General features: G+C 48.6%; 1 protein-coding gene across 1 annotated transcript in view; it reads right to left on the minus strand.

Moving 5' to 3' along the window:
* Nucleotides 1-616: 616 nt before the first annotated feature.
* IGDCC3 (immunoglobulin superfamily DCC subclass member 3) overlaps nucleotides 617-14609 on the minus strand; it is a gene marked incomplete at both ends in the record, with an annotated part of 75492 nt that continues 61499 nt past the window's right edge. The window contains 2 exons of the mRNA XM_010173468.1: nucleotides 617-782; nucleotides 8894-9052. Of these exons, the coding sequence (XP_010171770.1) occupies nucleotides 617-782; nucleotides 8894-9052 (325 nt within the window). The remainder of the gene's footprint in view (nucleotides 783-8893; nucleotides 9053-14609) is intronic.

Consider the following 14609-nt stretch of genomic DNA (forward strand, 5'->3'; position numbering starts at 1 on the left):
ACCCTCACTTTAGCTGGTTGAAAATGCAGGAAGAAAGCCAATATATCTCCTGCTTCCCTTTCCACTGGAGTCCAGACTGTTCAAAATAATGACACGTAACTCAGCCTCTCTCAAAAGCAGGGTCAGGGATCGTTGCATTGGTCTGAGGGATGCGTGACAGCAACCCACCTCACCTGCTGAAGCCAAGCTGGCTCTAAAGGATGCCCTTTTCAAGGTGCTCAAGCACAGGGGTACAGTCTCTCTGGATGACTCATGGCCCTCTTGGCCTCGAGCACCTTAACCATTGCCCAGCAGAAGCAGAGCTTGCACAGCTCACCAGGACATGCTGCAGACCCCATAGCTCCCTGCCAGCCTTCACCAACCAGTCTAAAATGAACTACTGCCCACAACTGCCTCAAATCCACTCTCTGTGCCAAAGCCAAAGCCTGTGTGATCTCACTGGCTCTCTGCCCAAGAATTACACCTGCAGGGACAACTACTTCTGGACCATCAGGTAGGTAACCTCCATCCACCACGTGTGCAGATAGACACTGGGGAACGACACAACCCAACCATGCATCTCACACTGCCCTTCACCCCACACTGCAGCGCCAGCAGCCAGCACATGAGGACTTACCTGTTGTTATTCTTCAGTTTAATGTGGTCACTGGTCTCCAGGATCTGCCCGTTCCTCAGCCAAGTGATCTGCGGGGGGGGTTCCCCTTGGGCCACACAAGTGAAGATGGCAGTAGTCCCCACGGGCCTGGAAATGGACTGAGGATGCTGCACAAACTCTGCAGGGGCTGCAAGGAGGAAGGAGAAGCAGGATTAGAAAAGTTGTGATGATCCCACTTTATCCTGGTACAAAGAGTAACCTCACAGCTTGGGCTTCAATAAGCCTTGTCTGCCTGGGAACATGGGATACGTGGCCAATCCAGAGCACAGGTAGCAGATCACTATGGTTTGGATGGTGTGTCTGTAATCAATGCAATGCTGCAATCTGGTTGCCCATCCTGGTAGTCACGACTTCATAGAACACACCTGAAGGCCAGCTCAGTACTGTACGGAGAGCCGAGGTGAGTCCTGCCGGGTTCAGGCAAACAGCATCGCAGAATCCCAGAATTACCTCAATTGGAAAAGCCCTTTAAGATCATCAAGTCCAACCATGAACCCAACACTGACAAATCCACCACTAACCCATGTCCCTCAGCACTGTGTCTACACGACTCTTCAATCTCTCCAGGGATGGGGACTCCACCACTGCCCTGGGCAACCCCTTCCAATGCCTCAGAACCCTTTCAGCAAAGAAATTCTTCCTCACATCCCATCTCAACTGCCCTGGGCACAACTGGAGCCCATTTCCTCTTGTCCTGTCCCTTGGTCCTTGGTTGAACAGACCCACCCCCACCTCTCTACACTCTGTCACCTCTCCTCAGTCTCCCACTGAAAGCAACCCCAGGGCCACACAATAATCCATGTCTGACAAAGGTTATTTGAAAACACATCCTGCCTGTGAGGGGAACATGCTACGGAGGTTTGCAAAGATCAGCACGTGCTGACGGTACGAAGAGTGGTGAGGAAGAACGGCTTTAACAATAACATTTTAAAACAGAAAGTGATTTCCCCTCTTCCAGCAGCTCTAAATAGATTTAAAATCATTTATCAGGATAAACCAGCGTACCAGCTTACAGAGAGCAGGGCCTGAGAGACACTGCCAGACAGGTGAGTTTATTCAAGCAGTTCCACTTCAAAGGGCAAAGTGATAAATATCCTCCACGTTGCTGCTGAGACCTAAAATCAGGTGGAACCGGCAGAAGCCACAACAAAGACAAACAGATGAAAGGTACGGGCCCGTAATGAATTTACTGACTAGTGTCACATGATGGATGGCATCAATTTTTTCTGACAAAAGCAAGATTATCCACAGAGATATGCTCAGTGCCACTCGCTGGAATTTTCCAAGCATGGGGTTGGTGGGCTCTGCCACCAGCAGAGATGCTGGATAGGAGAAGAGAGTAAATTGATCTAGTAAAATGTTTTGAGGGTTGGCCAGGCTGCAGGTGGGAGAAGTTATACAAGAGCTGAGTCTTGTGGTTCATGGCCAAAAAAAAAACCCCTCAGGGTTCACTGCAGAGAACAGGGTGATAAAGTTCTTCCAGAGCCGCAGGCATGCAAGGGAAGAGCATCACTACTGCTGCAAAAAGGGTAAAGCGCAGCGCAAGGTGCGTGTAAGAGCAAAGTCCTGCACATCGTAAGTCCTGCAAGCAGCAAAGCGCAGCGCAAGGTGCATGTGTGTAAGAGTAAAGTCCTGCACATCGTAAGTCCTGCAAGCAGAAAGACACAGAAATTCACTGAAGAGCCTGTCTACCTCAACGGAGCCCCCTCTTTCATTTTTAATAATCAAAGGGAAGCAGAGCATGGCAGGTCTGACTTGTGTTAGCGGCAGGAGGTGTCCGCTGGCAGAGTTTATTCTCAGGCCACTTCTGCCGGCGCTTGGGTCTACTAATGAACCTGATCTCAGCAACCTAATGGACACCTATTTCTAGAACCTCCTGCTAAACTTCCCCAGGTGCATTAATGTTTATAAATATGTTAAGGGCAAATGTCATGAGGGTGGAGCCAGGCTCTTCTCAGTGATGCCCAATGGTAGGACAAGGAGCAATGGGTGTGAGCTGGAACACAGGAGGTTCCGCTTAAACTTGAGAAGAAACTTCTTTACAGTGAGGGTGACAGAGCCCTGGAACAGGCTGCCCAGGGAGGGTGTGGAGTCTCCTTCTCTGGAGACATTCAAGACCCGCCTGGACACCTCCCTGTGTGATCTCATTTAGGTTCCTGCTCCGGCAGGGGGATTGGACTGGATGATCTTTCGAGGTCCCTTCCAATCACTGACATTCTGTGATTCTGTGCCAATTGATCCCTTGTCCTTCTTTTTCCCTCCTACATTTTTTTCCCACCCTCTAGACTTAGAAATTAAAATAAAATTCAGGATGGATTCAATAAAAGTTGGAAGGATGGATACACAAGGGGGAAAACCCCTCTTCCCTGCAGTGAAGGTCCCTTTGGGGTGTAGAGTGAGAGCATTAGAGATTTGATTTCCAAGACTTCCTTAACCTCCCACCCTCAGCTTTGTACCAGCACAGTTTTACAGGAGCAATTATTTTGCAAGTGGCCGTGCCCCTCTCTGCTTTCATCTGGGCTCACCAGTTGTACTCGCAGGTGTAAAACCACGATGCTGAGGAACAGCACAGCCATCTTCCAGCTCCTCGCTGCGGCTTTATTAAAGATCCTGCTGCTTGGCTCTTGGCCTTTGCCACCCCGTTGGCTTCACCAAATCTCAAACCTATTATTTGTTCCAGCAGAAACAAAGTTTAAATATGGAAAGAAGCATCCAGTGTAACCCTTCTGGAATTGCTGGCTCTCCTCACCCTCCCTCGTTAGCCTGTGTCAAGAGGCAGTAATCGGAGCGGAGTCGCCTGTGACTCGGGATAACGAAGGTGCAGCTGCGGCCGCTGGCTCGGCGCCAGCGATGCTATTCAGGACCGTGGCCCCTCGGGTTCATCAGGTCCCTGATCCCCTTTGCTGTCCCTCCTCTTTGCTGTCTCGCTAAACACAACCAGATCAAAACCTCAGCTCCTGTTTAACTTGCTTAAACTCCCTGGGGAGCAGGCGGCCAGTCCTTCGAACGGCTCCCACCTCAGCTGTGCTGAGCTGTCCCTGCTTGGTGGTATCCCTTGCTGCAAGACATGGGATGTCCTTCCGCTGTTCCTGCTGCTCCTGGCTTTCTCCAGGCATTGCTCCATCCCCTTCTAGTCTCACCCTCCTCTTTTTGATGCAGAAAGGAGCAGCACTGTGAAGCTGAGGTGGTAAAAGGGTCCAGGCTGCAGAAGAAACCCATGAAGTGAAAAGGCTCCTTGTCCCCATCACCGACAGCACCAGAGCAAGGACTTGGTCCAGGTGCCACCGGGTCTTAATATGGGGACAGACACTACTGCAAGGAGATGCCCCTCTGCTACCCTGGACCAGGGTGCCCCAACGCTGTGTTCACACCAATGTCCCCAGGCAGAGTGCCCCGAGATGCCAGCTGGTGCGTGAGCTGGGGCAAATGGTTCCTTTCCTGGACAGAAGAACGTTCATTTTTCTCTCCCAGGTCCTCTCCCTGCCCTTTCAAATGATTTCAGCAGAGAGTTTGCCACCCGTGGCCCTGAGTTAGCAGGAAAGGAGCAGAAGCAAAGCCCTGTCTTCAGCCAAGCCCTGCCTGCTGCCAGCCCTCCACCCTCCTCCTCGTTCATAATTAATAGAGCATCGTGTCAGAGCTCATCTTGCCCTGCATGGACTCACAGCAGCCTGAACACTCCTCTCCCTTCCACCCCATGTGCCAAAAAGCCATTGCAAGCAGTGAAACAAAGTGTCTCTCAGCCTCCATGAAGATCTTAACGAAGATATTAATGAAGATCACTGTTAAGAGCAGAGGATTCAAACCTGGTGAGGAGGAGCAGGCAGGATCCAGCTCTGGCTTGTGAAGTATGAAGAAAACAGAGCTTTGACTATTCAGAACTTAATGGGAGAGGGGGGATGACACAGTTTTAATGAATTTTTAAAGGCGTGACATTGGAATCAAAAAGCAATAACACCCCCAGAATCACTAACGAAGTGCTTCAGTAGCTTTTACTGTGTTCAACAAACTCTGACAGCATGAAGACGCCCCATAACAGCAGGTTGTATTGGGAGACCTGGATGGGCTCCATCTCTCTGGGGACATCTCATCTCAGCAGTGACGAGCCAGAAGTTGCCCCACAAAGATAACGGGGAGCTTCACTGCATGGTGCTTATTGCAGCGCCCAACAGCTCAATGAGAGGGGTTGTCCTAAGGAATGGGGAGCACTGACATCTGATGCATCGTTGCTCATTGCACCTCAGTAGGAAGCTGTCATTATTTCTCAAGGAGCTAGAGTGGCAGGGTGAGAGAGGGAGGCTGAGGTGAAGAGAAGGAAGAAAAAGATGGAAACAACAAAACCTCATAAATTAGGCTATCAGAACCTACAATAAGGGTGTAAAGGAGAAGATGGGTCAATGGGTAAGTCAGTCAAGCACAGCACCAGCTGACAGGAGATTAAGACAAAGAACTGCTGCCTACTTGGCTTCTCTCTGTTGACTACAGAGGATGCCCAGATGCTTATGTGAGCAACTATTTAAGGTGTAGAGCTGGTGGGATTGCTAGGGCCAAAGATGGGAACCATGACCATGTCCCCATGGAAACAGGCAGAGGCCACTCAAGGAGGTTGTCATGGAGGCTGTCCATCCACCATCAGTGGGTATCATGACCTTCTTTTCCCAGCAAGGTGCAGGTTGGAGCTCTAAAGCAGTGGGACGTGTTTCCACATCATCTACTGTCCTGCTCCTGGGAGGATGCTCTGGAGGTCTCAGGCAGCCCATCTCACTCCAATGTCCCAATGGATGAGATCTGAGAGCCCACTTGTCCCTGTGGCTTTTCTTGAGAAGGAAAACAAGCACCTGGGTAGGAAGGGGATTGCGTGGGGCACACTGACCCACGCAGCAGGTACCAAAAGCTGGGTAACTTGGGGCTAAACTTGAGGACAAACCAAGCACCCCAGAGCTGAGCCTAAAACACAACAACCACAATACATCTGCTGCTGAATTCAACCCTGCAGCAGCCAAGGCTTGCCACGCCAGCGAGCAAGAACCATGGAAGAAACATCAGGAAACGCAGCGGTGGCCGGATCTGCTGGACCAAGGGAACTCTGCCCGGTTCCGCCAGCAGAAAGCAAAGGGAACAAGGCAGTCATTGTCAGCAGAGCCTTCAAAAACATGTCCTTAAGATGGGCACTCATTTATGAGATGGGATCTCATTTTTCTGCATAGCTTTCAAGAGGAAATGAAGCGTGGAGTAGAGAACACTGGTGACCATCTGGCCATTCACAGCCCATCAGTTTGTTATGACACCAAACACATAATAAAGCACAAAAGATTGCACAGGAGGTAGAGGGAAAGCGCTTTGATATATTTTTTCCCCCCCCCTTGCCACCAAAGCCTGCTCTTCCCTTGCACCACATGCACGTACACCCTCCGCTTCAGCCGGCGATGCAGTCGGCCCTTCGACAACACCCCCCGTGAGACTTTCATTCGTAGCCTGGTACAAAGCAATATTCAAATGGCTGCGCTGGGATCTGAAGAGAAAATGGAAACTTTCTTGTGTGAGAACCTTACAAAAGAGATCAAAGGAGCCTAAATGGCCAGGGGAGGGCAGGGAGGGAGGGAGGGAAGGAGGGAGGGAGCGGGGGACTGACGCCTTCTCCTCTGAAGGGAGGAGGAATTCCCAGGAAGATAATAAGACGGTGTTAGATGATCTGAAGAAGAGCCTGCAACGTGAAAGGATATTAGTGTTGGAATAAGAGCAGAGCCCTGCACTGGGACACCTCTGCCCACTGCTGTGACGGGGATGAGGATCACCGCTGGCAGTAGGAGGGTGGACCTGGTCCCAGTCCCAGCCTCCCACTAACTCCTTACGCCTTACAACAGGAAACATGGCCCTTTCTCCTCCAGTTTCCCACCTATAAAACGTGCCTCCTTCAAAAGACGTGGGGCAAGTTATTTTGTGCTTCCAGGCACTTCAAGGGCCCCCGCATAAAGGCAGCAAGTACCTGGCCTGGCGTGCTTTGAGGATGCTGTATTGTCCTAGCCCTGCGCTAACTTCCTCTCCAACCAGGCTTTTGATAGCCCCTTCTTTGTTTTTATCCTCTTTACGGATGTAATTTGCATCGCTAACATCTTGACAAAGATAAAACCCCCAGTCTCCCATGTCAGTCATTATCGGTGTTTTCTTCCCAGACAAACCTGAACAGTAATCATTTGTACCTCTCAGCTGGAAAATTCTGGCAAAATGAGACTCAGAGGAAGGAAAAGCTGCTTCCAGAGGAAGGGTGAGCAGTCCTGGGATGAGCCCAGCTGCCTGGCCAGGGTCTGCCATCAGCTTCCCTGGGGAATAACAGTCCCTCAAAAAACATGAAGCATTTTATGGCAACAGAGGCTGGGATCCTGGACGCTGCAGCTCATGTCTAAGGGCTACACCAAGGATGCAGTAGCCACGCTTCTCCATACCACTGCCAACCTCTCTGCGAATGCTGAACACAGGAGCATCCCCCTTCTGCAGCGAGGGTGGGCTCCCATGGTCCTGTGATCACCATTTTAGGGACAAATTCTGGGTTCCCCAGGTGAAAATCCACAGTAATTCTATCCCAGATAAACTCCAGCACTAGATCAGCGGCTCAGGAGCCGATGTTCAAGCCTCCAAAGTGACTGAAAACTGCCAATCCACAGCAATGAGAAGCTGTGCTACCTGTCTCCCTCTCATCCAGTCGCTAACACGAGCAGTCAACGCTATTCCATAGCCATATTTTTACAACTTCAGAGATTCTCCAAGGCATTTCTTTTGGCTCTGCCTGTCTGCCTCCTCTACATCAGCTTTGTGTTTAGGTTTAGTAGACCTCTGCTACATGCACCATGTGCAGAGTTGTCCTGCAAGCTGCTCTAAAGGGTTTGTATCAGCACAGTGAGGTTGTTCTTAATGCCTGGGTTGATGTTTCTTAATAAGGGGTTTATAGTTGTGCCCACCACCAGCCAGCTGGGAATCCCCCTTCCTTGCATTGCTCACCCAGAAATCCAACAGCAAAAAAAACGGTGAGTTTTCATCTCCTGTCGTGTCTGACCAGCACCTGGGACTCAGGAGGTAGGACCAGCCTTGTAGAAGCACCCTGTGCTCCTCGCTGCTCCCAAGGCCAAGGGGAAGAGGGATGCCAGCACCCAGGGATCACGGCTGCTGCGCAAGCGGTGCGGTGCCGGATCACCGCCAGAGACTCCCGGGACCTGTCAGGTGAGTGTCAGGGCTGGAGCAGGGCACTTTCCCCATCACCAGCATGAAAGGTTCAATTAGCTGGCTCCGGCAGGAGGTGTGTAATTTTAGATTCAGGATATCATCAGTCAATAGTTAATGAGTGAACTGATGAGAGCGCGAGATGCTTTAAGTGGACGAGCTTGAAGAGGAGGTGAGTGCCTGCAATCAGGGGCGGATTACTGCCATTCAGAGCACGCTGCCAGCTGGGTTTGCCTTCTGAAATACTTGCCTGGTTCCCCTCACCATGGAGACTGGTCGTGCAGAGCATGTGGAGGGGATTTGTTTGGTTTCTTGAGGGCTGATCTCTACTCTGAACTGGATCACCCTTTAGAAGTGACATTTCAGGACAGTTGCTGCGGGGAAGGGGAGCAACCTGCATCTCCTGGGCATGGCCCCCAAAGAGTGCTTTACCCACATCATGGCAAGGGGCTCAGATGGTGTCAACTGCTAAAGAAAACAGTCTCACTGACTTTTTGGAAACAGCTTTAGACTTACTTGTGTCATTTCAGTTGGACAGCAAGACTCTGTGAGTGATATCTACTCCTGGATATCACTGCAGGAGAGATATCTACCACACAGAGAGGTCCAGTATGAGAAGTGTCCACGTCCCCACAGCACGAAGGACTGTGCAGGGGTAAGAGATGAATTTGGCTGATTAATTCAGCTCAGGCTTTCTGCTGAGATGCACAAGTATGACAACAAGTAACAACCAGTCTCTGTTAAAGCCAAATAAATGCCTGGGGTGGGAAACCATTTCAACCCATGCAGCTGAGGCCTCAGTTGAATGATACCTGGTTGCTGTTCACCTGTGTGGGACACAGAGTCATACACCCACTTGGAAAACCACGTGTCTAGAAAAGATGTGCTTTGTCTGATACCATCAGAGAAGCCAAGTCAGTACCTGTCCAACCCAACCCATCACAGCACCCAGGGGGACGTGTAGAGCCTGTGCAAAGGGTACAGTGAAGTGGGGATCACAGCTCCACGAGCCCCAGGTTTGCTCACCTTGTACCACGAGCCTGCCCTGCGCGGTCCTTCGCACCCGAGTGCCGGGTTTGTTCGCGGCACACACGTAGATGCCAGAATGCTGCACGGTGAGGTCTGAGATCATGAGATTTCCTGTCCCCAGCACCTGGATCCCCTCCACGCCAATTGGGCGGCCGTCTGAAAGAAGGGAAAAAGGATAAGAGTCACATGCTGGACCTTTGTGTGAGGTTCTCCAGGGTACAGCCCTTGGTGAGGTCTGATCTAAGTACTGATGGAATGGTGCCATGCTCTGTCATTGGGATTTGCCAAGTAAAGCCAATGGGTGTTAGCTGATGCTCCTAGCAGAACTGCCTTCTGGAGAAAACCAGGATCCTCAATGAGATGTTTGCCCAAAACCACACTTTGTGTTGCTTGGAAAACCAAGGTACCATCTCAGAAACTGTGAAAGCTTTCAACCACATGTTCAGGTTAGGATGAAGCACCCACAACACTTTTCAATAGAATGGTTCAACCAAGTTAAATCATATCAGCTTCTGCAAGCCATTGCCTGGGTTCTTACATTACACTGACCAAGGATCCAACCAGCTCAACATTCTGCTTACAACAGAGAGGCTTTAGGAAGGAGAAAACCAGCCAACCTACAACAGTACATCCCTGATGACTCTCCCAGCCACCAGCAATTTATGACTTGGGAATTTCCTGAGCCAGAAGTTATACCCTTTTACCTGCTAACCCTTGCCGGATTTTTGTGGCTTTGGAAACTATGGATTTTCAATTCCTTAGCCCTTGAACACATGGAATAGCCCAAGGCCAAGGAGCCAAACTCTGAGCTGGATGGTTAGATCTGCTCAGGTCTTTTGGTTTGGAAGGACAACTGGAAAGGTCTGCCTTCATCCTGAGTGCTGGGTCTGAGGCAAGCTGGCAGGACAGCAACGATGGCTCTAGAAAATCATGCTTGGGCTCTAGCACAAGGTCTTCAAAATCAACGGGCTTATCGTGAAATAGCTCAGTATCAGGGAAGTCACCTTTTTCCAACAAAGCCTGTTTCCACTGGAAAGCTCCCAGCCAGCTCTAATTACAATGTGTTTCATTAGTATCCGGCTGTTGCTTTTTATTGTTTCATTGGTTTGTGTTTTAAGACACTGTCTGACAAAGGCAGCTCTAAATCAGCCCTAGCATGTGTCAGGGTGTCTGGGCAGAGGGGCAAGGCAGCGGAGTAGTTTTACTGGAGGAGCAGTTAAAGGGAGCACACTTCCATCAGATGGGAAATGGGAATCCAGTTCCTCTCTTGCCTTTGCTCATGAAGGAGTTTAAAGAACCTACAAAAATAGGAGAAGCAAGAAACCAGCCCTGGTGATCTCCCCACCTAACCATCCGATAAGCCCTCCATAGATGTGTGCTCTGTAATAGCAGAAGAGCCTGAGCTTTGAGCTTCAAAGTTGTGGTTAGTAAAAGGAAAAATTCATCTGAAAAATGCCTCCTGGGAGTTCCCTTGGTCTGTGCTGTAACCTTGCCAAGGAAATGGAAGAAGCCAAATGAAATCAGAACTGTTCTGTAGGAAGCAATGGGTCATGAGGAGAGACCTGAGATGCTCTAGCTGGTTTCCTCTCCTGTGGGGCCACCTCCTGAGTGATGCTAGATAATGTCTGTTCAACCCGCTTCAAAATTGATCATCATCCAGTGGGCAGAACAGTTTCCAGGGATGTTGAGTGCTGAAGGACCTCAGACTCAGCCTGGTTACCAATATTTGTGGCCCACAACCACTTCAGTGGCTGCATCTGGTATAATCCAGCACTGGGAAAAACCTTTGTGGGAGACACAAATTGTCACAGGGCTGCTGCAGCCATCCCGAGATGCCTCATTATCCCCAAGGATTTCCTTCATAGCCTCTGCTGTCCACTAACATGACCCCTGACCATGACCTGGCTCACGCCTGACCTCAGGCAGGCTTGGTTCTTCAACACAGACAGGCATGCAGAGCTAGTTAAAAGTTATCTTGCAATCCCAGGCTTTAGATGTCATATCGTGCTTTGCATAATGAAGAATATTATGAGGATTTGAGCCATTCATAACCAACAGGTTCTGGAATAGATCAGGAAAACATGAAGTTAAAGCAGCACTCAAGAAGTGGGACAAATTAACCATCAACCCAGAAACACCACTTCGTAACCTGCTGCCCAGCAAGCCCTTGGATCCCTGCAGAAAGGCACATGATGGGATGGAGAGCAAGTGTCTCAGGCAGCATTAGTGAGAGAGAGACACATTCACCAGCTTGCAAACCTGGGACATGGAAGTGAGGGATCCCATTTCAGATTAACGGTGAGGAAACACCAGCAAAACATGGACCGAGAGCTACAAGCCACTTCACAAACGTTTCTCCTGCCACGCTCTGTATATATTGTTTTTCAGGAAATTTTTAAACTTAAAAGTTTCCTTGCTTCATTAGGCAGGCAATGCCAGATTACTTCATTATTTGCATTGCAAAGAAAAATGCTCGAGTCTTTTAGAGAGAGAGAAAAACAATGTCATTAAATGATTAAATGATCACATAGCTGGCCAAGCCACTGCAGCAGTAAATGGCTCAGTCGTAAAAAGGACAGTAAAACATGACCTGTCCCACATTTAATGAGCAATAAGAAAGAACCATTCCTTTCAAACATCATTCGAACTGCAGTGCAAAGAGGTCTGAAATAAATTCAAATTGAACTGGATTTCATCTTTTAAATTAGACCTTTTAGAAGGTCCATATTTACAATAGGTGTAAAAATCAAATCTCTCTCTTGAGGGAGGGCTGGGACCAGTGAAAAATGTGAAGTGGCCATACCTGGATGCTTCATCTCATCATTGCCTTAAGAAATACCACAGAAATGTGACTTGAATGTCAGTGGTTTTACTGTATTATTTATAACGTGCTACATAATTTAAGCAGGCAAAGATCCAGCCTGCAGCAGGATCCAAATACCAGCATCGATAGGTCCTCAGTTGCCTCTCTAGCTCCAACTATTTATTAGAGGTGTGGTGGTCTGAAGAAACATCTCCTGTCAACCAAGCACCTGAAGAACTCAGGTCCTCCGAGCTCAGAAACCTCGAGGGATCTGCCATTTGATTCAGAGAGCGTGGCCACCTCTCACAGCCAGCAAAGAGCACTCTGCCAGATCATCTCATATGCCTCATAATCAACTCCTCCCTTCCAAAAAGCGCTGAAAAGGGTTTGTAGAGAAATATCTCTGCTTTCCCAGCCTGCTCCACCCCCCTTATTCTACTGTGCCTCACTCAACCTGAGCCATCCTGTGATCGGTTAGGAGCTCTTCAGCTAATATCAAGCCCAACTCAGTAACACTGACAACACACACAAATAACAGAGTATTTACAGAGAAATCCCTCGCATGCAGACAGCTCAGCACTTCACAGAAGTGCTATGCAGAGGGACTGAGATCTCACACCTGCTTTGCGAAGGTTGCTATCTGTTTTAACCCTGTTCCACTTATACAGAGACCTGAAGAGTGGCTTGGATCAAGAGATCCAGACCCTGAAAACCCACCCTGGTATTGCCTGTCATCACCAAGTCATCTCTCCATGGAGGAGATCTGAAAGACTGCCAAAGCTAACATTGTTGCTCAGTTCCCAAAGCTCTCAAGACCCACGCGAGCTTGAACATGCTGCTCATTTAACGTCACCTTCTACTTCTTCTTATGAAGTCAAAAGCAGAAAATTCGAGGGCTGAAAAGAAGCCATTCTGGGTGGAAATGCTGACAGATTCTCTCTGTCCATCCTCAGCTGATGAAGGCAGAAGGGGGAGGTTCAAGTGGTTATGAAGAGCAGTCAGGTAACCAATCAATAAAGGAAACCATTCTCCAGATGGGAGATGCTCCCAAAAGATGCCCCAGCTATGGACAAGTAGAGGCTTCCAGGTTCCCCATTGGTGTGAAGTCTGGATGAATGATGTCTGTGGTTTGGGAGCTGCACTATTTATTTTTCCAAGGTGTTATGTGATGTGTTCTGGAGTCTGTTCTCCGCCTGCTCACCAAGTGATTGGCACACCGGCACCAATTACAGAGACCCGTTAAAACGTGCCAGGCGATATGAATATGCAACAACACGGACGCTTTTCTTTTATAAGTAGCAAGTAGAAAGAAAGTAACAACTTTCTAATGTTGATCATTTAGGTCTTTTGTGAATTCTTTGTATTGTGCCACAGTAGCCTTCCACTTTTTAGACACATGGGTCTCCTGCTCCGGCGGACACCGGGCACCGTGGATTAGCATATTTAGAGTACACTGCAACAGTTGACTATTCAGTATGTGAAGTGGTGAAATTTACTCTATTATTTCTAAACACTTACGGGAATGGTGCTCCTGTCAACCAGTCAGCCATCTATTGCAAGCTTCTGTGTCCAATAAGTTACCAATTAATTGGCTCCTACAATTGTTGTATAGTTTACTTCTTGAATAGCTCCCTCTTTAGTAATTTCCTTCCCATTGTGCGACCCTTTCTGACAACTTCTGTATAACGCTATCAGATAATCACTGTCTTTTCTCCTTCGCCTCACTTTTTTATATCTCTCTAAATAGTTTATTATTCTGCCTTGGTACCTTTTATGGAGGCCAGCTCAGTGGCCTGTCAGTTAAAGGGTAAGGATACATTAAAATCGTCGTTCACTCAAAAGGCTTTGCTGTAAGTGCCCAGGATATTCATTTGTGCACACATACAGGTCCGAGCCTGAAGTGTGTAGCTCTGAAAGGAAAAGCCCTATCTTCCCTGAACAAACCCTTAATGATTTTACATTTCTCTCAGAGCCTGCTCTCTAATAAATGTTGACATTTCATGCACGGCGAGACACAGGAATTCTGTTTGTGGTCAGAGGCTACAACGTATTCCCAAGGAAATTAAATTCAAAATTGATTGCGTGACACTCAAAAACCAGCTCAGAATTCAAGTGATTTCCTTCAAGCAAAATATAGCTGCTTTTCCCACTGAAAACCAGGCAGGTTTTAGCAAAGCCAAAGCAAGAAGTGCAAATGTTGTTTATGGCTTGCTCTCCCCTGCACCAGAAAGCTGTAAAAGCAAAATTGTTCTTTCGCTCCTTTCTGATAGAATAAATGTCACAACATCAAAACTGTGAGCAAAGGGGTTCAGAGAGACACCCCAAAACGGCAGCATGCCCTGGGCAAAGACCTGGCAGCATGGCAGTGCCATGACTCTTCTTTATTTTGACCAAGCAAGAAAGATGTTCTCATATAATTGACTTCTTTTGTTTAAATTAAGTCAGGTCTACTGCTAAGCCAGCTCTATCTCTCTAAGACTTTGTGGCTGTGGGGTTTTTTATTTCTGGAAGTGGATTAAAAGTGGGGTTTTTTTCTAAGTAAATTAACTAGCTATTTAAGCTAAACCAGCTCTGCAGGAGGAACTTCAGGAAGGAGACCCTCACATAAGAAGCCACATATACAGATGACAGATGTTTGGAGGATATCCTCGTCCAGTATAAACCCTCTCCCTCCTCCTGATCATAGAGACACGGAGACATAAAAGTGTTTCTGAAATGGCTACAAAGAGATGACAAACCCACCAACTCATCAGCGAGCCTGGATGCCACATCAACTGTGAGGGTGGTGAGACACTGGAACAGGTTGCCCAAGGAAGTTGTGGATGCCCCCTCCCTGGAAGTGTTGAAGGCCAGGTTGGATGAAGCTTTGAGCAACCTGGTCTAGTGGAAGGGGGCCCTGCTGGTGGCAGG

The sequence above is a fragment of the Antrostomus carolinensis genome, unplaced genomic scaffold (assembly GCF_000700745.2).
Source record: "Antrostomus carolinensis isolate BGI_N321 unplaced genomic scaffold, ASM70074v2 scaffold7778, whole genome shotgun sequence".
NCBI classification, from domain to species: Eukaryota; Metazoa; Chordata; class Aves; order Caprimulgiformes; family Caprimulgidae; genus Antrostomus; species Antrostomus carolinensis.